Genomic DNA, 25,630 nt, shown 5'->3' with positions numbered 1-25,630 from the left:
AGTGCTAATTTTTCTTTGCGGCACCCAGCATCTGTTTCCAACAGGGGCGTAAAGGTGGGATCAGTAGACACTGGGAATCCCAAAGTGGGAATGAAGAGAGGAAGGGAAGTGTTGAAAAACTATCTACTGGGAACTATACTCACTATTTAGATGATGAGATCAATAGAAGCCCAACCTCCAGCACCACACAGTATACCCCTGAAACAGTAGTGCCCATTTACTCCTTACAGCTAAAATTAACAACAACAACAACAAGCAAAAAGAAAGAAACAAGTATCTCCAGGTAGTTGTGTTGTAATTTTATTTCATGACCACACCATCTTCTCTCTGCCTGCACCTGGGTCTCCTGGTGTGCTGCTTACATGATGTCCACGTGCCACAGAGTTATTGCCCAAAGTACCAGGGGACTGTGCAGGGGATGGGATCCTCCTTCCAGATGGTCTGCAGCCTCTGGGCCCACGCAGCCACCATCCCCTTTCTTTCTTCTTCAGATGCAATTTCAGGAGCAAAATTGATCTGAGGGGCAAGGACTTTAAATCCACAGAAGTGTAATGCGCCATGCTAAAGCCACAAGAGAAGGAAAGAACTCATGAGAAACTTCACCTGTTACATACCATTCGGTTAAATGATTTAAGGGGAGAAATGGTGTGAAACAACCCTTCAAAAAATCATGAAACAACCTTAATGTTACGAGGCAATTGAAAGCTAAACCTCCCTGTAGCTTTAGGATGCAAGCCTTGCATAAGCGTGGTGAAGAACCTGGCGCTCCTGGAATTTCCAAGCTCTATTTTTATAGTTGCAATTAACCTACAATCTTCGCAACTGATTCAGACACCAAACATTATAGTTCTGCTTGACTGGGGAAATTATGGTACGTTCACACTATAGCTTATTCCAGAATGAGGTTATTCCAGCTATAATGTGTACCATGGAAGTTTGTTCAAGATACCTGTTAAATGAAAACAGCAAAAAATTGTAGGCAGTATTTATGTTATGCCGTTTATGCAAAAGAGCAGTAAACATAATAAACCTAATAATAAAAATTACCTACGTGAGAAAATATATGGGCCCTAAGAAAACAAATTGAATTATTTAAAGTGATTCTTTCTGAGGTGCGTGTTTCCAGGGGGAATTAAAGGGACTTTCTCTTTTATATTTTATATGTCTCATTTTTTTTTGCTCTAAAACATACCTCTGCAAACTGAAAAAAATATAATTTTTTTTTCAAAATCAAGAAGAATTTGAACTTGGCTAATGACATGTCAGAGACCGGTTGGCCTGTGAAGAAGCAAGGTCAGGCTTGTAAATGATCATTTCCTTCAGTAGACTATCAGTAATTGATGAGAATCACATACTTTCTCCTTTCAAAGGGGACTACTTTTTTTCCTAGAAATATCACACTCAACCCTCTGAGTTACTTTCTTTAAAACCCACACCCACACCCGGGCCTGCCCTGTCAGGTGGGAAGTGAGAGGCCCACACACCACTTTCTCCTTTTTTTTTTCTCAGACAACATGGCTTTATTTATTTATTTATTTTTAAATTTACTTATTTATTTATTTTTGAGGTGAATTCTCTCTCTGTTGCCCAGGCTCGAGTGTAGTGGCACAATCTCGGCTCACTGCAACCTCTGTCTCTCGGGTTCAAGCGATTCTCCTGCCTCAGCCTCCCCAGTAGCTAGGACTGCAGGCGTGTACCACCACACCAGCTGATCATAGTATTTTTAGGAGAGACAGAGTTTTGCCATGTTGGCCAGGCTGGTCTTGAACTCCTGACCTCAGGTGATCTGCCCACCTCGGCCTCCCAAAGTACTGGGATTACGGGTGTGAGCCACTGCACCTGGCCTCAGACAACATGACTTTATTACTGGAAACTAAGAAAAAATTATGATTAGCAGGAGAAAACAGCAAATGGCCTGGGTAAAAAACCAATATTCAGCAATCAATAGCTTTCACCAATCCAAAGAACTTTTAGAAGACGTAATTGAAGACAAAATCCTATTTATAATCGCAAATAACAACAAAAGCAAGGAATGAACTTAGCCAACGTGCACCGCCTATGGGAAGAAAAAATCTTCGTGTTTTGAAAGGACATAATAGAATTAATTTCTCTGATATATGAAGAGTGCTGACAAATAGAGTATTAAAAAATACCAACAACCCAATAAGACATCGGCAAGGCATGCACACCTAAAGAGAGCTCACGGGAAAGGGGCAATGTGTACATTTTCCCAGCAAGCTCCCTACCCCTCAAGAACGAGCTCTCCTCCTGCCTCGACAATCCCCTCCCCGTTAAACAAACTGGAAGGACAGTTGTCCCTTAGGTTTCTGGATTCCCTGGAGTCCCTGACCTGGAGTCTGCTCCCCACACCCTCCCTCTGCCACCCCTCACCAGGGGTTCCTTTCCCAGACACCCCAGCACATTGGAACTGCTCTGCCCACCACCTTCCCTTTGGCAGACAGCCACTACTCGGCCATCTCTCAGGCCCAGAGGCACTCACGCAGGCAGCAAGGGTTCCCCTGGGGAAGCAGGCCTGGGCAGGGCCTGGGTAATGGGACGTGGGTGTGGACTGGCTCCATAGGCCCCTTGTCTGTGCAAGGGTCGGCATGGCCAGCAGAGGTCAGCATGGGGCCATCAGAATGCAGGGTCTGGGGACCAGTTGCCAGCATCTAAGGGCAGTGCTGCCCTCACCAAGCACTGCCAGAGCCATGTGGGCAGCCTCCACCTGCACCGATCACAACAGGGCCACCTCGGGGCCACTCTGCTGACCAAGAGCAGACATCAGGATAAGCAGGTTTGGCTTGGCTTCCACCCAAACTATATCAAAAGCTGTAATGGGGGCACGTTTTCCCTATTGGTCAAGCTTTTCAAATCTGTCAAGTAAAAAACTGAAAAGAGGCAAAGTGTTATAATTTTCTGTATCCAGGGGAGTCAAAATGGTGTGGGGCATCACGCTTACATCCCATCTCATCTCACCCCTCGGGGAGCTGAGAGCGTGTGTGTGTGCATGTGTTTGTGCATGTGTGCGTGTGCCAACAAGCAAGGGAGCTACTCGCAGCTGGTCTACCTGGAGTGGCCACAGGAAGTATCGAAAATCTCCACTGACTCCTGTCTTCGTGAACATGTCGGCCGTGCCTCCTGTGGTTATGGAAAGGAGCGCTAGTTTACCCTGCAGGGGAGAAAGCAGATGCATTTGTGCGGACTCCAGAAGAGGACAGAAATGCTGGCGTGCCTCCAGCGCACAGGCTCAGCACAGCCAGCAGAGAGCCTGTGTGTGGGCAGCCTCCAGGGGTGGACAAATGTAACACTTCCATCCACAGGTGATGACGACATCCCAACAGGAGGAGACAGTCCAAGTGAATGTCCCATCCACAGGTGACAATGACATCCCAACAGGAGGAGGAGACAAGTGACAGTGCCATCCCAACAGGAGGAGGAGACAATCCAAGTGAATAGAGCATGTAAGCTCTAACATGCCCAGGTTGCTGGCGGAAACCAGGTTTCCATGATGCCATGTGTGACGATATGGCTGAGGTACTGACCGTAGGACAAGGTTCCCAGCACACAGGGCCGCTCAGTAAGTGGTAGGACCATTCATGGTCCAAGACAGATCTTGGTTACTCAGTATGTTTCCCTTACATGCATTTATTTTCTGAGGCTTTTAGAATTTAAAAATCATTCCCTTTTTTTTTTTTTTTTTTTTTTTTTTTTGAGATGGAGTCTCGCTCTGTCGCCTAGGCTGGAGTGCAATGAAGCGATCTTGGTTCACTGCAAACTCCACCTCCCAGGTTCAAGTGAGTCTCCTGCCTCAGCCTCCTAAGTAGCTGGGACTACAGCCGCCTGTCACCACTCCTAGCTGATTTATGTATTTTTAGTCAAGAGGGGGTTTCACCATGTTGGCCAGGCTGGTCTTGAACTCCTGACCTCAAGTGATCCTCCTGCCTCGGCCTCCCAAAGGGCTGGGATGACAGGCATGAGCCACCACGCCCAGCCTTAAAAATCATTCTTTTAGTAAGAAGTTCATAGCTACTGCGTGTTGCACATCTAGCAGGTTCCAAGCCCTCCTCACCCTGCCATGTGGGTGTCGCATGATCTTGTCTCACAGCAGGAACATGATCCTCAGGGGGGTGAACCTGTGCCAGGCCAGGGCTGGACTCTGCACCATGAAAGAGATGCTCTCTCTGGGGCCAGGGCTGGCCACCGAGTTGCCCACGTAAAGTTGCCCAGGTTGCCCGTCACCTGACACCTGGCCCACTCCCTTGTTTGCCATGCATATAATATGCCGAGGATGGGTCTGCAGCCCCACTAGACAAAAAGTTCCATGACCAAAAATGATGCTGTGTTCACCCGTGTGCAGCACATGGTGCTCTGTATATAGTGGGTGCTCTATCAATATTTGCCAAGGAAGAAAAAGCAAACTAGAAATGTAGCTCGATAGAAGACGCATGCCTCCGTCCCCTCACTACAACTATCCACAGTGATCCTTATCGAAGAGCACATACCTGGAGCAAACCGGAATCATAGAATCCTGGGATGTCGAAGGCAAAGCCTTGGCACAGCACCCTATCCATCCAGCCCTTCAGGATGGCCGGCACGCTGAACCAGTACAGCGGAAACTGTGGGCGGCAAGAGCAAACAGAAACTGAGGTTTCCTAGTTTAGTCTATCTGGTGATTTGAAATGAAGCCCACAGCCGTCCTCTTCCCTGGCAGCTGGGCAGGTGAGGCTAACCCATGTGGTCAGCTCTGAAAGGTACAGTATGGACATGAGACAAGAACAGAGTTGACAGTGGTCCTTGTTGCTGTTACAGGTAGCTCTGCATCCCACAGTGACAGCCCCTGATGCTGGCCCTGGACAGGCAGAGAGGGGATAAGGAGCTCTGCGTGACACTGGCTGGGGAGCAGCAATCTGTGACCATGCCAATCAAAAGGAAGGGTGTGGAAAAGCGTGCCCCTTCCCATGTTTGGGGGGTGTTGTTAGCATCTAGGATTCAGACTGAACCAGGTGCTGAGCAGCTATGGATTCTGGCACCAACTAAGGTCATATGTGTGGATTCCGTAGACCAGCAGTAAGACCTCCCTATCCCATAAATGCCCTAACATTACATCCAGTGTTACCACCTGGGACGGGAAATAAACATAGGGAATCATCTGTTAGCAAAGCAGGAAGCCAATGTCTTGTGTACTTTCAATATAAAACAAACTCAGGACTTGGCATTGAAACCCAAGCTCCACAACCTGCCTCTGTGACACTGGCAAGTTACTTGGTCTCCTTGTGCCTCCTTTTCCCGATTCCTCAAATAGGGCTGCTAATAGCTCGCAGCTTACAGCATCCTGGTGAGGACACATCACAGTGCCCAAAGTCAATGCTCGGTGAGTGGCGGGCTCTGATATTAGTAGTATAGTAGTGGGGAATGAAATTTTTATTAATGTTGAATAAAAGAAAACCTTATAATGCAGACCCTATGGACAAAGTATTAGAAAAAAAGGGGAAGGCAGGGAAACGGAGGGAAATGAAGTGAAACCAAAGAAAGGCCATTATAGAAAGGCCAGATCTCAGCCTACCCAACCACCTGGTTATGGGAGTGGAGTGGGTGCTGGGAGGAGAAGTGGGCTCCACATGGCTGGCTGACCCGAGGAAGACAGGAGATGCAGAGGAGAGAGCTGAGCCTGATTCTGCTGGGACCATGCACCCCAGGATACAGGCCCATTGTACTGGCATGGTATTAAGGCATGGATGATAAACCACATGGTCACCTAGTTCTGAAGACTGTGAATCCACCCACCTGTAATTCGGACAAAGAACATCCTGCACATCGGCCACATTAGCAGTGCAAGGTGACTGAGTAAAGAAAGGGCTGGTGGGCCGGTGCGGTGGCTCACGCCTGTAATCCCAGCACTTCCGGAAGCTGAAGCCAGCAGATCACCGGAGGTCGGGAGTTCGAGATCAGCCTGACCAACATGGAGAAACCCTGTCTCTACAAAAATTACACACACACACACACACACACACACACACACACACACACACACAAGTTAGCCAGGCGTGGTAGCACATGCCTGTAATTCCAGCTACTCAGAAGGTTGAGGTAGGACAATGGCTTTGACCCAGTAGGTGGAGGTTGTGGTGAGCCAAGATTGTGCCACTGGACTCCAGCCCGGGTAACAAGAGCAAGACTCTGTTTCAAAAAAAATGAAAGGGCTGGTGTCAGGAAGAGGTGTGCAGAGGCAAGCCTGGGCAGGGATGAGGCAGCTCTCTTCCAGCACATGCAGCTTGCTTTTATGAAGAGTTGGGGAATTCATCATTCTGGACATGTGGTTTTGTCTGGAAAGTGGTCACATGCCCTTCACCCCCTGCCTTGCACTCACACGGTTGGGCTCATGAGAGCAATGCTCTCATTCTCCCACCCACTCCCCATCCTCAAGCAGGGTTGAAAAATAGAAACAATCAGCCAGGCACTGTGGCTCACGCCTATAATCCTAGCACATTGGGAGGCTGAGGTGGGTGGATCCCTGAGGTCAGGAGTTCAAGACCAGCCTGGTCATCATGGTGAAACCCCATCTTTAAAAAAGAAAAGAAAAGAAAAATAGAAACAATCTGGACCAATCAGATCCCTTGTTTGGAAATTCTGGATCCAGGGGGTCCAGTCCCTGACATGCAGTGAGAGAAAACAGAAGCAAGAGGCAGAAAGGAGCAGATGGGAATCCAAGAATAAGATTCTTATTCTTATAAGAATAAGAGCTACAGCTCTGTCCTTGGCATCCAGGAGGCCCAAGTGACCAGAGCCCTTAGAATAGATTCCCCTTGCTTTCTAGTTGGACAGGAATTTCTGGCCACCCAACAATTCCCTCAAAGCTCGTGTGCATACTCTGCTGCCAGGCTTACAGTCACGGCTATGCAGACACATCTTCCTTGCAGTGGTGGGAAGTGGCCTGCTGAGTTAGCACTCCTGGAGGCTGTTTTGCGGGGCCAGTTCTCTCTGCAGTGATCTCATCTCCTTGTGAACCCAAATACAGGCAGGTGACTAGGCAGAAGGTGAAGCAACCACTGAAAGGATGGAACCTAGAGATTTTCCTATTGATGATCAGGATATTTAAGGCAGGATATTTAAGGAGTTGCGTTTGGCCTGATTTACCTTGATAAGCATTTGTGCAGAGAAATGTGGTTCTCAAGCAGCCCCAAAATGTCTCAGGGTCGGAACTGGAAGAGAAGGAACGCAACAAGCCTGGCAGGATTCAGAAGGTTCTTGGACCACTGGGCTAATAGAAAAATTCTTCATTCCTATTTACATGGCGGTCAGGGTTTTGAATGAGTGATATTGGCTGCATGGATGTCTTTACCCAATTAGGTAAAGTGTTTAAAGTAGTGTACAACTAGGTAAAGTGTTCAAAGTAGTGTTGTAACTAGGTGAAGTGTTGTAACTAGGTTACAACATTTGCCCAGTTGAAGAAGAAGACCCAGGCATCTCAGATCAACTTCCCCTTTGACTATCACATTGCATTTCAACAGAAGAAAAGGCTGACTGACTGGCGCCTCCTGTTTCACCTTCCTGGAGGTGGCAGGCTGGGTCTTGGGGAAACTCTCCAGAAGGCACTATTTTTACTTAAAACAAGATCAAACCAGAAACTTATTCACGTGTGAGTCTTAAATCTGTAAGCTGGAACCCTTCCATATGTGATTCCTTAAGCTGTAACCTTTTCACATGTGAGTCCTAGAACTGTGATCCGGAACCCTTTCATATGTGATTCCTGAAACTGTAACCTTTTCACATGTGAGCCCCAAAACCGTAAACCGGAACCCTTTCATATGTGATTCCTGAAGCTGTAAACAGAAAGCTTTTCACGTGTGAGTCCTAAAACTGTAAACCGGAACGCTTTCATATGTGATTCCTGAAACTGTAAACAGAAACCTTTTCACGTGAGTCCTAAAACTGTAAACCGGAACCCTTTCATATGTGATTCCTGAAACTGTAAACCAAGACCTTTTTCATATGTGATTTCTAAAGCTATAAACCTAAGATTCTTCCACGTGTAATATCAAAAGTATAAGCCTATATAAAGGCAAAACCTTCCTTTGTTAGATGAGCCAAATTTGGACGGATAATTTCCTCAGCTCCCGGCTGTAATGATAAACTCTTTCCTCCTGTATTCAGTGTTCAGGAGATCCATTTCCTGCGGCCTTTCCTGCTACACAGTAAGTGTGCAACTGTGCTAAAATTATTAATTCCACTTCTAGAAGCAGCGCAAAACTCAAAGTCCAGAAAGCGTTTGTACATAAGATGAGTCTGATTCAATATATTAATTAGAGAAAAACAAACCTGAAATATCACTAGATCAGCCTCCCGAACCTTTTTCTGCTCCTCAGTGATGTCGCCAAGCAGAGACCTTTTCTTGTAGGCTTCGTACATTTCCACTCCATAACTAAAAACTTCAGGATTAGAAAGTGCACCTGTGGAGGGGAAGAGGCCAAACATTCTCACTCTTAGGTGGACATCTACAGCCCATCCCCACCCTCCCGGTAGCCCTGTGTATACCGGACTCCTCAGAGCAAGTCAAAGACATTTGCTGCAGCCTGACCAGAAGCTGGACCCTGGGTCCAGACTAGGGAAAGAGAAAGAGTCTGGGAGGGCTAATGATTGAGCACTTCCTACCTAGCAGGTGCTGTGCTCCATATATATCAACTTTCTTCATAACAACTGGTGGGACTGGTGTGTTTCTCAATTTACCAGAGAGCAAACTGAGACCTAAGAGAGGGTGGATGTCTTGTTCAACACCAAACAGGTCTAAAAAAATAAACTCTACATTTTAATGTCATGCCCACCCCCACATTTTTGAGTATTTGTGTCTCAATTTACATATTTTATATTGCTTATCACTAGCTCTTAACAGGTCACCATAGTGATTATTGTTTTTGATAGATTTTTCTGTTAGACTTCCTACTAGGATGAGTGGATTGCACGCAGTTACAGCATTAGAGTCTTCTGTGTGCTTACTTTTACCAGTAGTACCACCACCAGACCCATATTATAAGAAATGCTAAAGGGAATTCTTCAATACGAAAGAAAAACACTAACGTGCAAAAAGAAAACATTTGAAGATATAAATGTTTAAAATAGCATTTTTTTTTAACTTTTTTTTTTCTTTTTTTTGAGATGGAGTTTCGCTCTTGTTACCCAGGCTGGAGTACAATGGCGTGATCTCAGCTCACCGCAACCTCTGCCTCCTGGGTTCAGGCAATTCTCCTTCCTCAACCTCCTGAGTAGCTGGGATTACAGGCCCGCACCACCATGCCCAGCTAATTTTTTGTATTTTTAGTAGAGACGGGGTTTCACCATGTTGACCAGGATGGTCTCGATCTCTTGACCTCGTGATCCACCCGCCTCGGTCTCCCAAAGTGCTGGGATTATAGGCGTGAGCCACCGCGCCCGGCCTAAAATAGCATTTTTAAGGAAATTCACTAATCTTTGTTAAATTTATCTGATACATTTCTGAATTGCTTTTCTGTGTCATCTTGAAGATTAGCGAATTTCCTTAAAAATGCCATTTTAAATTCTTAGTCAGAGAGCCCAAACAGAGCCGTCTCACTAGATTCAGTCACTGGATCCTTGCTTTGTCTGTCTGGAGAGGTCACTGTTCCCTGTTTACTGTTGTTTCTTGTGGATGACATCTATTTATTTCAGTCCTTTATGTCTGACTTGTTTTCATTTTCATTACATATATTTGCTTAGAAAGTCTTCGCAATTTTCCCATTAAATTTCTTTTTTTTTTCCCTCTCTACTAAGCCACTGCCTCCTTTTCGGCACTAGATGGTGGCTTATGCCCAGGTTTACCTCAGCTGTGGTAACTAATCAGAGTGCTGCCAGTCCTGAGTATGAGAGGTTCCAAAGGGAATAGCGTGGTAAGTGTGGGAAGGCTGGGTGGCAGTTCATGCCCAGGGGACCTGCTGAATGTACCTCCTGCAGAGCGGTGCTGCTGAACAACCACTCTGGTTTGGCATCTGCTTTAGCTAATTTACAGATCAGAGTTTTCAGGGCTAGGGATGATACTCCCATCTCCCTCCATCATCTCTGGCTGTCGTCAGGTATATTTCTCCCTTTAGGCACTCCTGATGCTTCTCTGGGGTTCAGGCAGGAAAAGGTCTTCTTCCAGTGAACTCAAGAAAATTGGGAAGCGGACGGTCCACATTGATCTATTTTTCCACGGTAGAAACTGTGATTTGGGAGGAAACTTCCCACACAGTTGGTGCTGGGTAGTTTGTGAGGAGATGGGTTGTGGATATGAAAGTGCAATTCTCTTACCATCTGCTTGGAGTTTTTTCACTCATATGTGCTCTTGGGAACTATTTCATCCTCATATTTGACTTCTTGGATATTGCTAGAGATAACCTCAGTGCTATGTATTTGTTTTTGTTTTTTCTGCAGAAGAAAGTGAAGCTAGCTTGCTTCTACCATGCCATTTTGCAGCTGGAAGTCATTTTTTAAAGTAAAAAGCACAAAGATAGTTTTTACAGATAGAGCATTGATCACATGACTCACCAGTGATATCTTTCCTGGTGGCCCTCGGCTCAAAGTTCATGGCGTATAAATCAGACACTGTGACTGTGCAGCCCTGCCTGCTCAGTTCATCTACAGTCACATTCTTCAAGGATCCGTTGAAAGACCTGGGTTCCTGGTGCGCATAGACAATTAGTACCTTCTTCCCTAAATCGGGATAAAAAAACAGTTCCTCTTGAAGAGCAACTTCTCTCAGTCAAATTAAATGAAGACTAAGATGAAAATGGAATGTTTAGGTGCATCACAGTAATTGAAGCTAAGAAATACCAAACTTTCTTTTCTTCCTCTCTCTCTTTTTTTTTTTCTTTTTTGAGACAGTCTCGGTATCGCCCAGACTGGAGTGCAGTGGCACAATCTCAGCTCACTGCAACCTCTGCCTTCTGGGTTCAAGCGATTCGAATGCCTCAGCCTCCTGAGTAGCTAGGACTACAGGTGTGTGCCACCCCGCCCAGCTAATTTTTTGTATTTTTAGTGGAGATGGGGTTTTGCCATGTTGGCCAGGCTGATCTTGAATTCCTGGCCTCAAGTGATCCACCCGCCTTGGCCTCTCAAAGTGCTGGGATTACAGGCATGAGCCAGCATGCTTGGCCAGAAACACCAAACTTTTTAATAGGTGGCAATTTAAAGTAATGGGCATTTAAAAAATCAAGTTATTCATAGCTCAACATCACTTTGGATTACTAACATACAAAAATACAATGGGTCAAATTACGTCTCCTCAAAAATACCACCACTATCTCCTTTAAAAAACAACTTAATTTTGTTATCTCCCATGAGAAGGTTTAGACCAGCTCCTTAACACCAAAATAAAGAACTGCTGGAATTAATCTTCCATGCTAACTCTACGTTTGCAGGCATTAGCTACAGGCACCTTTTGGTGTGGTACAGTTCTGCTTCCATCTCCCCCATGTTCATCAAAATCTGACACTTAAACAAAGCATAAGGAATCAGACCCGCTGGTCTCGAGGGAAGGCAGGGCCACATGGAGCCCACCTTCCTGCGGTGACGCTGATGACGAAGAGGACTCTAGAAAGAATCATGCTGTGACATGGTAATTGCCCCATAAACTGCATACCTCGACTATACCTCGGCTTTCCATCAAAACTGCTCTCTGTAACCCTAATGTGACAGGCAAGCAGTCCAAACCCAAGCCATCTTGGCCCCTGCAACTTGTAATAAGTAACTAAGGTCTGTAACTTCTACCCTACCCAGACAATGTGTAAACTAACACTTATCTTGACTTTGGTGAAACACTTAAGTAACAATCAGAATGTCCAAAGCCCCTTGCCCTCACCCCTGCCCAGGATGTGGTTTACAGGCATATCAAGTCTTGACGCCCTCCTTTCGGGGCCACCGGTCAGAGAGATGTGAGTCCTCCAGGGCCACTGGCAATAAAGACCCTGCAATTTGGCCTAGTCTTTGTCTCGGTGGTGATTTTGCGCTTGCTTGGATACAACATTTGGAGCCCCCAGCAGAAATTTTCCATCATCACTGAGACAAAATCCCTGGGGTCTTGCCCAAGGGGCCACCCTCACCTCGGGGATCTCTAGGGGAGGCGCCCCCTGAGACGTTCCAGGGCCCCAAAGTTCCGGCCCCGTGGCAGAGGAGCAACTACCTGGCCGACATTCACCCAAAATTCCTCAGGATCCCGGGAACCTCTGCAGGTAAGTCAGGTCTGGAAATCGGGGGACCGGTCCATCAGGAGCCTAAGTCAGGAGACTGGACGTGGTCGTTAATCTCTGATTAGGCAAGCCTACCATGAGACGTCACTGGAGGTTCGGGTAATTCAGTTTTTGGTTGTCTTCCGTAACCTCGCTGTGAGTGCATATATGTGTGGTCCCATGGCCAGTGGGCTACGGGACCTGTGAGGGCCTTCACCTGTGGTTCCACAGAGATGTCATAGGGCATAACGGTGATTCATCTCTGCGGTGACCAGGCCCAGGGTTTATACAAGTACACCCTGGCCAAGACACTCTGAAATATCCCTTCAGGGATGTAGCTGGGCAGGCATCAGATTGGTCTCCACTGGGGGACACCCACCCTGTGTCTGTCTAACTCTCACGTGGTCCTGTCTTTACTGTAGATTCTCTAGTTTTCTGAAGTGCTTATTAACTGATCTGTGGTGGTTTAGGCCTGCCTCACTAAGGCCAGATGATGTTCTCAATGGGTTAAATGATCACTGGTTGCAGGGGACTTTCACTGACTTTTGCCCCTAGAAATAACTTTATTCTCTTTCCTCTTCCTCTTTCACAATTAGGCCCCTCCTTTTCTCCTTTAAATGTCTGGGAGGTGATTCTGCCCCTGGCAACTCAGTTGTAGCTTTTTCTGGAATCTTAAAAGTCAGATTCTAAGGAAGACAAGCCAGAACTGTTTGTCCGCCTAGAGCGGAAAAAAAAAAAAAAAAAAAAAAAAAGAAAGAAAGAAAAAGGAAAAAGAGAGAGAGACCACTGTATATTCTGTCAGAAAGTGGTGAAGTATTGTTATGGGTCGTGCTTCTATCCCCACCTGAACTCTCACTTTTGGCGTCACCCCCAGTGTTGAGAGGCTGGCTGCCACCCACCAGTTAATACTGACTAGAAAAGGTTTTGTGATCTCTATAAGCCATGGTGAATTCAAAATTCACACCCGCTTAATTTGCTGGCCCATTTGTTCATTTGTTTTGTCACTTGCCAACCTTCCCTAAGCCCTTGGACTCCAGGGCACATCTAAGGGCAGACCCTCCCAAAGCGGTTTTTATCTCCTAAAAGCTTACCATTCACCACTGTGGTCCCACATGGGTGACATCGACCTGCACCCCTGGCTGCTTCCACCCATCTCTTTGCCTTGCGCCAGGGATAGGCCTATCAAGCTTGTTGCCCCCTCCTTACAAGACCTTGCTGCAGAGGCATACTTAAAACCAGTGCTGGAAAGGCAGGCACGAGGACAACGCTTTCCAGGACTGGAAGTACTATAAAAGCAAACAGGTCCGGATAACAACCAGTAGGCTAAGAAAGAAAAAAAAAAAAAAAAAAACACCAGATGGGATCATTTGGTTCCCCGCCCTGCACCCCACTCCAGGGCATGACGGCCAATTGCAAGGCTGGATTTTCAGGCCAATATGGTGTAAAACTGACCCCGAGAAAACCCCGCACCCTGTGTAAATTGGAGTGGCCATGGTTTGGGGTGGAGTGGCCAGACACCGGGACATAGAATCCCAAGGTAACCCAGGCTGTATGGAATGTGGTGACAGGTTCCCCTGGGCACCCACATCAGTTTCCATACATTGACCAGTGGCTAGGCTTAGTTCAACAGCCCCCTTCTTGGCTTAAACGCTGCATAAAGTATGCTGGGTTACAAGTTATGCTGGCAGGCCCTAAGAAAGCCCCTTCGGCGCCAGCTGTACTCCCTTCCACGGCAGAAGATCAAGAATTACCTCCACCATACTCAAGGCCTCCCGAATCTGGGCCTCAAGCATCCTCCGCCGGAAAGCACCAGTAACCGATTCTTCTCCCTCCTGCACACCCGCAGCAGAGCTCCACACCCACTGGTGGTCCTTCCTCTCTGAGAGGCACCCCCAATGGGAGAAGACAATTGGGGTCACCCATTCTTTGTTCACATCCCCTTCTCGTCAAGTGACTTATATAACTGGAAGGTGATAGAAATTAAAGAGAAGGCCAAAACACCAGGTGCTGGAACAGGCTTTATTAAGAGCAGGGGAAAAGCTGCCAGGCTGCACCCAAAATTGGCACGCAGCACCCGTGGCATAGCAAAAAAAAAAAAAAAAAAAAAAATTTATGGCCTGTAAGTCAGCAAATGCATCTGGTGTGAGGGGGCTGTGCAGGAGGGAAGGGGCTGGGGAACTGCTGAGGTTGATAGTTCCCAGGAGGGAGTCATGCTAGGGAACTGCTGAAATAGTTCCCCGGAGGGGGTCGTGCTGGGGAATGGGAAGAAGGCGAGAGGTGGAGGGTTAGGGACCTGCTCAGATGGGAAGTTCCCCGGGGGCCAGGCATGGTGGCTCACACCTGTAATCCAAGCACTCTGGAGGCCAAGACGGGCAAATCACCTGAGGTCAGGAGTTCAAGACCAGCCTGACCCACATGGTGAAACCCCGTCTTTATAAAAAAAAATTTAAAAATTATTAATTAATTAATTATTTTTTAAAAAAAGAAACTTCCCCGGGAGGGGGTCGTGCTGGGAGGCTGGGGAACTTGAGGTGGCAGCGGGGTTTTAACATGAAGTAAGTTCTGTCAGAAGGCTCAATATCCCCTGTTCTCTGAGAAGCCTCGGGCTTTGACAGGGCTCTTGGAATCTGTACTCCAGACTCATGGCCCCACTTGGGATGCCTGCCAACAATTATTACTGATTCTGTTCACCACAGAGGGAAGCGGCAGAATGAGACAGGAAGCTCTGAAAGCCCTCGTAGGTCTGGGGGAGGGACAGTAGAAGAGACCTGGGACTGAATTGAAGAGGTTTTTCCCTCTACCCGAACCCGACACCTCAGGGGGTCACCAGGCTCTGAACACTTTTCACTGGTACCTTTTAGCAGGGGTTAAGGGGGCTGCTAGGAGGCCCATCAACCTCTCCAAGGTAGGAACAGTGACTCAGGGTCCGCAGGAGTCGCCGGCTGCTTTCCTGGAACGCCTACAAGAGGTGGATCGTACCCGTACTCCTATAGACCCTGAGGCCCCGGAAAATCAAAGGGCCATTAATTTGGCCTTTGTCTCCCAGTCAGCCCCAGATATCAGGAAAAAGTTACAAAAACTAGATGGGGCCAGGTGTGGTGGCTCACTCCTGTAATGCGAGCACTTTGGAGGCCAAGGCAGGTGGATCACCTGAGGTCAAGAGTTCAAGACCAGCCTGACCAACGTGGTGAAACCCCATCTCAAAACGAAACAAAACGAAACAAACAAACAAACAAAAAACACCTAGATGGATTCCAGGGAATGAATTTGACCCAATTGCTGGAAATTGCCCAGACGGTTTTTGATAACAAGGATACTCCTGGAGCTATACAAGACAAAAAAGTTACTAAGGCAGTAAAAGCAGCCCTTCAGGAAACGAGTCATTCCACAAGAGCAGGGGGCCTTGCAAAAGGGCCCCCGGGGCCCCCAGCCCCCATTAGAGAGAAATCAATGTACCTACCGTAAACAAGAGGGACATTGAAAAAATGAGTGCCCAGAGAGAAAAAGACAAGTAACCGCTCAGGAAAAGCCACCGAGGGCTATCCTCAATTTAGAAGGTCAGGATTAACGGTCCGGGCCGGGCCAGGGCTCTTATTTGTTAAGCCCCCAGGAGCCCAGGGTTACTTTAAAGATTGGGGGAAAACCTATCAGTTTTTTAGTAGACAGCAGGGCGGCCCACTCAGTGCTTACTCAGCTTCTGGGACCACTATCCAGTAGGAAAACAGTCATCCAGGGGGCCACAGGAAAGACCACAAGTTCATGGACCACAAATCGAGTTGTTCACTTAGGAAACGGCACCGTTACCCATTCCATCTTAGTTTTTCCAGAATGCCCTTACCCGCTATTAGGGCGGGACCTACTTCACAAACTTGGAGCCACCATCTCCTTCTGCAAAAATCAGGCCTGCCTCCCTATCCCCGCTTTGCCCTCTGTATCAAAAGCACCTCAGCAAAGCCTCATCACCTGTGCTCTGTCAGACAAGTATCTCTTACAGGAAGCATTATCACCAGAGACAAATCAGGCATTAACATCGGACTTCCTCCGCCAATTCTAGGAGAGTGTACCCGGACTGTGGGCTGAGACCAATCCCCCAGGTCTGACAAAAGGTTACTTATCTGGGCTATATCACAGAAAAAGGCACCCGGGCACTGGCGCCCAGCCGTGTCCCTCAGTACTACAGGTACCCACTCCTACCACAAAACGCCAAGTTTGGCAGTTCCTTGGGGCGGGAGGGTACTGTGGGCTATGGATTTTAGGTTTTGCCAAAATAGCGAAGCCTCTGTATGCCTGCACAGGAGGAAATCAACCCCTAATTTAGACAGTAGTAGAACAACAGGCTTTTGATACACTTAAAGCCGGTCTGACCTCGGCCCCAGCCCTGGCCTTGCCAGATATTTCTAAACCCTTCCGGTTGTTTGTACATGAAAAACAAGGAATCGCAAAGGAGATGTTCACCAGACATTTGGACCATGGTCCAGGCCGGTCGCCTACCTATCAAAAAGACTTAATCCTGTAGCTTCTGGGTGGCCAGCCTGCCTTTGGTCCATGGCAGCAATAGCCCTGTTGGTAAAGGAGGTGGACAGACTGACTTTGGGGCAGGAATTAAACCTAGTGGCACCCCATGCAGTAAAATCATTACTCCGAGGGGCTCCAGGAAGGTGGGTGTCTAATGCCCGCATAGTACAGTGTCAGGCTCTACTCTTGGACCAGCCCTGCATCAAGTTCCTGAAGACTACAGTCCTAAATCTGGCCACACTGCTGCCTAATAGTGAGCCAGAAGAACCCATACATAACTGTCAACAAATAATAGATGCCATCCAAACCACTCAACTGGACCTCACCGACTTCCCGTTATGGAACCCGGAAGAGGTACTGTATAAGGATGGCCGCAGTTTTATGCTCAACAGAGTCAGGTATGCGGGGAGCAGCTGTAGTTACCCTAGAGCGGGTCATCTGGGCCCAGGCCCTTCCACATGGGACGTCAGCCCAAAACGCTGAACTTAGAGCCCTGATAAAAGCCTTAAACTGGGCAGAGGGAAAGACTGTCACTATTTATACCGTCAGCTGTGATGCCTTCACTACAGCTTATGTACATGGAGCAATATGCAAAGAAAGAGGACTGCTTACCTCAGAAGGAAAAGCTATAAAAATAAAGAGGAAATTCTAGCCCTGCTGGAGGCTATATGGAAGCCCAAGACTGTGGCATTAGTCCATTGCAAGGGGTACCAAAAGGGAGATTCACCAGAGGCGAGGGGAAACAGGGCTGCTGACTTACAGACCAGGCAGGCAGCCATGGGCCAGTGAAACCACTGACCCTCCTCGTAACCCTGCCCGCCCCAGTTCTGCCCCCCTACTCCCACATACTCAGGTGAGAAGGACTTTGCAAAGGAACAGGGTGCCACACAGGGCTCCGCAGGATGGTGGATACTGCCAGACCAAAGGATCGTGGTCCCTGAGGCTCTAGGACGGGCCCTAGTTAAGGACACACACCAGGCCACTCACTTAGGACAGACCAAACTCACTGAGCTGCTGAAAGCCAAGGACTACATTCCCCATTTACATGAACTTATCAAGGAAATCACTACTCGGTGTGATGTATGTGCCCGAGTAAATCCGGGAGGGAACAGGTCTAGCCAGGTGGGAGTGAGACTCAGAGGGGCTGGCCCTGGGGAGCACTGGGAAGTAGATTTCACTGAAATAAAACCCCCAGCAAATGGCTATAAATACCTCCTGGTGTTTATAGATAACGTTCTCTGGATGGGTCGAAGCCTTCCCCACTAGGTCCGAGACTGCTTTGGTGGTCAGAAAAAAACTATTACAGGACCTTGTTCCTCGGTTCAGCCTCCGTCTAAACGCTGGGGTCAGAAAATGGGCCCGCCTTTACTGCACAAATTTCTCAGGGCCTAACCAAGGCCCTGGGTATATCCTGGAAATTACACTGTGCCTATCGTCCCCAGAGTTCAGGACAGGTCAAAAGAATGAACCGGACCCTAAAAGAAACCCTAACAAAATTTATCCTAGGGACCAGTGAATACTGGGTCAGCTGTTTCCTTTGCCCTCATCTGTGTCCAATGCACCCCCTATCAGAAAGGCATCTCCCCTTTTAAAATCATGTTCAGCAGGCCCCCTCCCTTACTCCCCAGACCTGTGGATACGGTGCATGCTGAAATCCATCACTAGACACTCCTCAAGTCCTTACAGGCGCTCCAGTCTATTCAATCCCAGGTACACCAGCTCATTAAGGATACCCGTCCCACCCCATTGGACCTCACAGACCAGCTGACACAACCCTTCCAGCCCTGAGACTCTGTCCTTGTTAAAAGATTCGCCACCTCCGGCCTCACCCTCCGTTGGAAGGAACCGTACAGGGTTATCCTGACCACACCCACTGCATCCAAGGACTGGACTCATCACATCCACGTCAAGACTGCCCCACTGCAAGGACAATGGAATGTCAAACATTCATCCCCCGATTCACTAAGACTTGTGCACTCTTACCTACTCCACCCTAATCCGTGCTGTAAATCCCTATCGTCATCCCTCTACTGGTTGAATTAGGCATTGCTGGCTCCAATGCAGTTGGAATATCAGCTCTTATAACTGGGGACCAAAATTTTAAAACTCTCTCTCGGCACATAGATACTGATTTAAGCCACCTGGAAAACTCCATTTCCCAACTCACTGATCAGGTTGAGTCTTTGGCTAAAATGGTCCTCCAAAACAGGTGAGGGCTAAATTTGTTATTCTTAAAACAAGGGGGGTTATGTGCCCCCCTTAATGAACAATGTTGCTTCTATGACAATAGGTCATGCCTCATCCTAGAGAGCCTCTCCCTGGTCAGACAAAATCTTGAAACCAGAAAACAACTTCAAGAGGTTTCAGAAAGTTGGTATCAAAAAATGTTTTCCGGCCGGGCGCAGGGGCTCACGCCTGTAATCCCAGCACTTTGGGAGGCCAAGGAGGGTGGATCACAAGGTCAAAAGATCGAGACCATCCTGGTCAACATGGTGAAACCCCGTCTCTACTAAAAATACAAAAATTAGCTGGACATGGTGGCAAGTGCCTGTAGTCCCAGCTACTCGGGAGGCTGAGGCAGGAGAATTGCTTGAACCCAGGAGGCGGAGGTTGCGGTGAGCCGAGATCACGCCATTGCACTCCAGCCTGGGTAACAAGAGCGAAACTCCGTCTCAAAAAAACAAAAAACAAAACAAAACAAAAAAGACCCTGCAATTTGGCCTAGCCTTTGTCTTGGTGATTTTGCGCTCACTCAGTTCAGGGGCACAGGCTGTATCATTCACACCAGGGGCCTCTGGAGCAGCAGTTTCTTCATTGGAAAGAGTTTGCAGGATTATATACTGACTTCCTCTGGGAGGCAGCCTGGTGATATGTTTAATTAAATATACCCTGGTAACCTTTAAGAGGATGTTAAACTCTTGATTTACATTTTTATACTAAGCCCTTAGGGAGAAAATACATATATCAGTTTGAAGCAAAGAGTTTCAGGGCATTGAGCTGAGTACAAAGGTTGAATTTCGTAAATTAGATAAATGGTTAACATTTTAATTTTACTTTCTCAGACTCCTATTTTAATAAAGGCACTCTACTTAGGGGCTTAACATGAGAATAGATACAGATGAGATACCTACACCAATAGTTCTCACCAATAGTTCTCAACACCCTGGAGGCGGTGTTGCCTGCAGGGGACATTTTTCAGTGCCTGGAGACACTTTTGTTTGTCACAGCTGGTGGGGGAGTGGTACTACTGGCATCTTGTGGGCAGAGGCCAGGGATGTTGCTAAACACCCCATAGCACACAGGAGAATCCCCCAAACATAGGATTATCTGGCCCAAATGTCCGTAGTACCAAGGTCGAAAATCCTAATCTACACTATAATGTATAGAATAAGTTCAACCTGTGTATTCTAAAATGAAAGGCTCTCCATGGTATACTGTTAGGTGAAATAAAGAAGTTGCAAAATTGTGTGTTTGTGTATACGTGCATGATAAGCAGTTGCAAAAGTAAAGATAGAATCTTACTGAATTTTTACCCAAGGTACCTCCTGGGGTCATTCACGTGAGCCCCTGCTATGACCCAGGGATCATTTCAGAGCCTGGAAGCAGAATAAAGACAGGATAGGCAAGGCCCCATTTTTGAGGAACTTACATTCTGGAAGGAGTCGAAAGCAACAATAAAACAAGTGAGAAAATAGAAAACAAGTCTCGGCACAGTGGCTCGCCTGTAATTCCAGCACTTTGGGAGGCTGAGGTGGGTGGATCATGAGGTCAAGGTATCGAGACCATCATGGCCAACATGATGAAGGCCCAACCCCATCTCTACTAAAAATACAAAAATTAGCTGAGCATGGTGGCACACACCTTAGTCCCAGCTACTTGGGAGGCTGAGGCAGGAGAATCGCTTGAAGCCAGGAGCTGGAAGTTGCAGTGAACTAAGATTGTGGTATTGCACTCCAGCCTGGTGACGGAATGAAACTCTGTCCAAAAAAAAAAAAAAAAAGAGAGAGAGAGAAAATAAAATAATTCCAGATAGTTTATATATTCCCATGTGGCTTGGATTTTTTATGACAAACAATGCATTCAATTTCTGATTAAGAGTCTAACTCCTACCTGGATGGCCAAGGTGGGAGGGTCACTTGAGCTCAGGAGTTGAGACCAGCCAGGGCAATAAAACAAGACCCCATCTCAAAAAAAAAAAAAAAGACTTATTCCTCCACTCCCTCACAGTGAATCATTACCTGCCATGGGGTAAGAAGATGGATTCTTTCTATCTGATTTGGTGGGTGGCTGGGGCTCTCGGATTTGGTGGGTGGCTCTTGTGGATGAACCCAGCAATCTGGAAGAGAAAACACACCCAGGAGAGGTGGGGAGAGGCACAGGTGAGGTCGGATGCACCACATCTAGGCACGACTGCTGCTTCCTGGCAGACATGCAAACACGTCAAAGAAAGACCTCTCAAGAGAGGCCAGGAGTTGGCCGGGCGCGGTGGCACAAGCCTGTAATCCCAGCACTTTGGGAGGCCAAGGCGGGTGGATCACAAGGTCAAGAGATCGAGACCATCCTGGTCAACATGGTGAAACCCCGTCTCTACTAAAAAAAATATAAAACATTAGCTGGGTATGGTGGCACGTGCCTGTAATCCCAGCTACTCAGGAAGCTGAGGCAGGGGAATTGCCGGAATCCAGGAGGCGGAGGATTCAGTGAGCCGAGATCGAGCCATTGCACTCCAGCCTGGGTAACAAGAGCGAAACTCCATCTCAAAAAAAAAAAAGAGAGGCCAGGAGTCTTCTGGAGGTTTAGACCCCAGAGGACAAGCTGTGCAGAATTTCAAAAACCATACTTTTTTTCTTTTTTTTGAGAGGACTCAGAACCTTCTACCCAGGCAGTCGCACAGCAAAGGACCTAGGAAATGAGCCATGGTAGGAAGCAAGAGGTGAGCCTCTTTGGCCTTCCTGACTTCCCCAAGTTTTCCCCTTCAGATGGAGCAGAAAGCCAGGGGATCAGTGAGCCACCACATGGCTGCTGGGTGCCTGCATGCCTCGGCTGGTGCTGTGGACACTGCTGGGCCAGCACTGGCCATTGTACGCCCTTCCCCTCACCTGAAAATAACAGGAATTGGTTTAGACCTGGGCTCTAATCAGAAGTCTCTGAGATTCTCCAGGGAGGCAGCGGAGGCCAGGGGAGACCCCCCCCCACCCTACCCCACCCCACTCTACCCCTCCCCATCCCCCGTCAGTTTCCTGCTCTGGTCATTGTAGCTTCGGGCCCTGCAGCACATCCCCCACCCCTCTGTGCCTCAGCCTCCTCGTCGTCAACAAAGTCACAGCATGGCCCAGAAGAGTGAGGAAGAGTGAGAAAGAAATGGCTGCAATGTGCAGTGGCTGACACACATGGGGCCCGGGGAAAATGTGAGTTCCCCCAGGGGGGCCTCAAAGGCTCGAGGGAGCACCACGGCCTCACCCCCATCCTGGCCATCTCTGAAATTCTGGTTTCCTTCTGGGAGAGACAAGGTGCCTCCAATACACCCACTCTCCCCACCAGAAAAAAACAGCTCGGATAAAACTCTACAACAAAAAAGCAAACAACTTGATGCAAATATGGGCAGAGGGTTTGCATAGGCCTTTGATGTATGAATGGCCGGTAAGTCACCAAAAGATGCTTAGCATCACTAATCATGAGGGAAATGCAAGTCAAAACCAGGATGAGATCCCATCTCATACCCATTAGAATGGCGACTACTACCAAAAAACCAGAAAGGAACACATGTAGATGATGATGCGGAGAAATTGGAACCCTGGGCACCGCTGGGGGAAGGTCGCATGCTGCAGCTGCTGCACTCCAGCCTGGGTGACAGAGTGAGACTTTGTCTCAAGAAAAAAGAGAAAGAAAAAGAAAAAAAAGCCTGTTTGGTTGAATATTGGCTCAAAAAAAAAAAAAAAGTTGAGTGGTAGTAGATGCAGTCAGAGAGGCGGGAGGGTTCGGACCCCTTCTAGGGTAGGGATGAGGATTTTATTCTAAGCGTGACAGAAAGCACTTGGAGTCTCTTAAGCTAGAGAGTAATTTGGAACGATGGCCAGTTGAGGTGGCTCACACCTGTAATCCCAGCATTTTGGGAGGCTGAGGTGGGGGGAATCACCTAAAGTCAGGAGTTTGAGACCAGCCTGGTCAACATGGTGAAACCCCATCTCTACTAAAAAATACAAAAATTAGCTGGGTATGGTGGCATGTGCCTGTAGTCCCAGCTACTCAGGAAGCTGAGGCAGGAGAAGCCCTTGAACGTGGGAGGTGGAGGCTGTAGTGAACCAAGATTGTGCCATTGCACTCCAGCCTGGGTGACAGAGTAAGACTGTGTCTCAAAAAAAAAAAAAAAAAAAAAATTAGTGATATGAAATGATTTACCAGTGTTAATGATGCCAGTGTTTACAGACCAAGAGAACACCTTATTCTGGTTCCCAGAGTGATTACCCAACAACATGCTGTTTGTATGAAATGTTTCATTTCCACTCCTCTAAGCAGGGCATCCATTCTTCAGTGTCCCCAGGCTCACCATTCCCTTTTGCATTCCTTGGCCCAGTTTACATGTTTACATCATATGTCTGGTGGCATGCAAGTCTCCAACCCCCTAGTGGTTAAGAATAAGAATCTGAGGTCCAAGAGCTGAGCAATTCAGCTCTATGTGAGTGGCTCAGCTCTATTTTTGATACTATCTGAAATAGTGGAGAAAGACTCCAACCCAGACTCTTGACTTGCAGTGTGTCACTGTTCACTTCAACCCAGCCACTTCTCTTGGTACCCCATCCATAGCAGTGACAGTTTTCTCCCTCGTTAGAAACTATGCACCTACCCAGGCCTACAGGAAAAAATAGCCATGTGGTTACTAAAGTAGGTCAAATGGGCCCTGATATTTTTGATGTGTTCATTGATGAAATATCTTTCTTTTGTTTTTAATACAGAGTCTCGCTCTGTCACCCAGGCTGGAGTGCAGTGGTGCAATCTCGGCTTACTGCAACCTCTGCCTCCTGGGTTCCAGTGATTCTCCGGCCTCAGCCTCCCAAGTAGCTGGGACTACAGGCGCCCACCACCACACCGGCTAATTTTTTTGTATTTTTAGTAGAGAAGGGTTTCACCACGGATGGTCTTGATCTCCTGACCTCGTGATCCGCCCACCTTGGCCTCCCAAAGTGCTGGGATTACAGGCTTGGGCCACATTATTTCATCTTAATCGCATGCAGAAGTTATTTTGTAATGTTTTCACTTTATTTCCTGTGCCTCTTTCCATGTGGACAGGCCCCCTGCTGGGCATTCTGATACACACAACATTTCACAATGTATTCAGAGTGTGTATTCATGCTGCAACTACACCAATGCCTGCATACCCTTTGGTTCCCCCTTTCGTATTTCTGGGACCTTAAGTCATTTCCATTTTTTCCCAGAACTATGAACAGCACTGCTAGAAGTGTATATTATTTAATACATATTCCTTTTCATGTATTTCTTTGGCTGAGATCGTTGGAGATTAACAGTCAATCTGATCCTTTTTTTTTTTTTTTTTTTTTTTTGAGATCGAGTTTCGCTCTTGTTACCCAGGCTGGAGTGCAATGGCGTGATCTCGACTCACCGCAACCTCTGCCTCCTGGGTTCAGGCAATTCTCCTGCCTCAGCCTCCTGAGTAGCTGGGATTACAGGCACGCGCCACCATGCCCAGCTAATTTTTTGTATTTTTAGTAGAGACGGGGTTTCACCACGTTGACCAGGATGGTCTTGATCTCTTGACCTTGTGATCCACCCGCCTCGGCCTCCCAAAGTGCTGGGATTACAGGCTTGAGCCACCGCGCCCGGCAATCTGATCTATTTTTTCAGAGATTAAAGGTTAAAGAAGCTGATTTTGGCCAGCCGTCTGTAATCCTAGCACTCTGGGATCATTGGAGAGTAAGTTAATCTGATCTAATTTTTCAGAGGCTAAAGGTTAAAGAAGCTGATTTTGGCCAGCCATCTGTAATCCTAGCACTCCAGGCGGATGGATCACCTGAAGTCAAGAGTTCGAGACAGGCCTGGTCAACATGGTGAAACTCCCGTCTCTACTAAAAACACAAAAATTAGCTGGGCATGGTGGCGGGCGGCTGTAATGTCAGCTACTCGGGAGGAACCCGAGAGGCAGAGGTCTCAATAAGCTGAGACTGCCTCACTGCACTCCAGCCTGGGAGAGGAAAAAGAAAAAAAAGAAAAAAGCTGATTTTTTTTTTTTTTTCAGAGAGACTATAGGTTAGAGAAGCTGATTTTTTTCAGACTGCCACAATGTACTTGACAAAAGCAGCGCAAGCCACTGTGCTCAGCCGCGCCTTCAGGCAGGGGCCTAAACCCCGGTACCCCCTTTTCAGAGTGACCTCGGGCCCGCTGATTCCTACTTGTAATATGACTATGATAGCAGCACCCGCTCCATAGGGTTGAGGCCAGATTCCACCAGACGATTCGACACCGGGGCCGTATGGGCGCGTTCCGTGAAAGCCAAGCACGATCCCATGTTCAGAATGGTCCCTGGTCCGGCCGCGACGACCCGCAGGTCCAGGTAGCCGGCCAGGTGAAATTCCGGAGAGCGCCCTGGATCTCCCGTCCGGGAACTGTCCCTCCCAAGTCCCCCGGTCCCCGACCGGGGATCACTCACCCTCCGACCAGCACACGCCCCAGTAGGAGCCTCAGGATTGGGACCCGCGCCTCCCAAAGGGCCGCTGTCGGAGTTGCGCCGGTTTCCGGCCGCACAGGGCCGCGCACTGTCAGACGCCTGGCGGGCAGGAGCGCTGCGACTGCGCCCTCGGGGACCAGGGGCTAGCGCCGACTCAAGCAGCCCTGGACCTGCCCTGCGCCGCGGAACTGCAGGCCTTTTTCAGCCGCACGCTTGCCATACA

At 47.9% G+C, this 25,630-nt stretch overlaps 1 protein-coding gene across 2 annotated transcripts; it reads right to left on the bottom strand.

The window, feature by feature from the left end:
- Positions 1 to 278: 278 nt before the first annotated feature.
- NQO2 (N-ribosyldihydronicotinamide:quinone dehydrogenase 2) lies at positions 279 to 25,630 on the bottom strand. 2 transcript variants are annotated; one of them, XM_003927396.4, is made up of 7 exons: positions 25,390 to 25,629; positions 20,966 to 21,063; positions 10,534 to 10,698; positions 8,317 to 8,447; positions 4,503 to 4,616; positions 3,068 to 3,169; positions 279 to 561 (listed from the first exon to the last, which is right to left on the bottom strand). In XM_003927396.4, exons 2-7 carry the CDS (start codon positions 20,970 to 20,972, stop codon positions 385 to 387), a joined length of 696 nt encoding a protein of 231 aa, XP_003927445.1. In that variant the 5' UTR covers positions 20,973 to 21,063; positions 25,390 to 25,629; the 3' UTR covers positions 279 to 384. The 2 variants fall into 2 exon arrangements, with proteins under 2 accessions (XP_003927445.1, XP_074254487.1); XM_074398386.1 differs by lacking the exon at positions 20,966 to 21,063 and having other exon boundaries at positions 25,390 to 25,630.

This window comes from Saimiri boliviensis, chromosome 4, assembly GCF_048565385.1.
Source record: "Saimiri boliviensis isolate mSaiBol1 chromosome 4, mSaiBol1.pri, whole genome shotgun sequence".
Taxonomy (NCBI): Eukaryota; Metazoa; Chordata; class Mammalia; order Primates; family Cebidae; genus Saimiri; species Saimiri boliviensis.
The sequence above is the reverse complement of the archived record's forward strand: the minus strand, read 5'-3'. Positions and strand labels throughout refer to the sequence as shown.

Excerpts from the sequence above, each read along its gene's own strand:
- NQO2 (XM_003927396.4), bottom strand. Across the intron at positions 8,448-10,533 it reads CACCAGGAAAGATATCACTG|GTGCACTTTCTAATCCTGAA; the intron begins GTGAGTCATGTG and ends TCCCCTCCACAG. Across the intron at positions 562-3,067 it reads ACTTCCTGTGGCCACTCCAG|CATGGCGCATTACACTTCTG; the intron begins GTAGACCAGCTG and ends TTGTGGCTTTAG.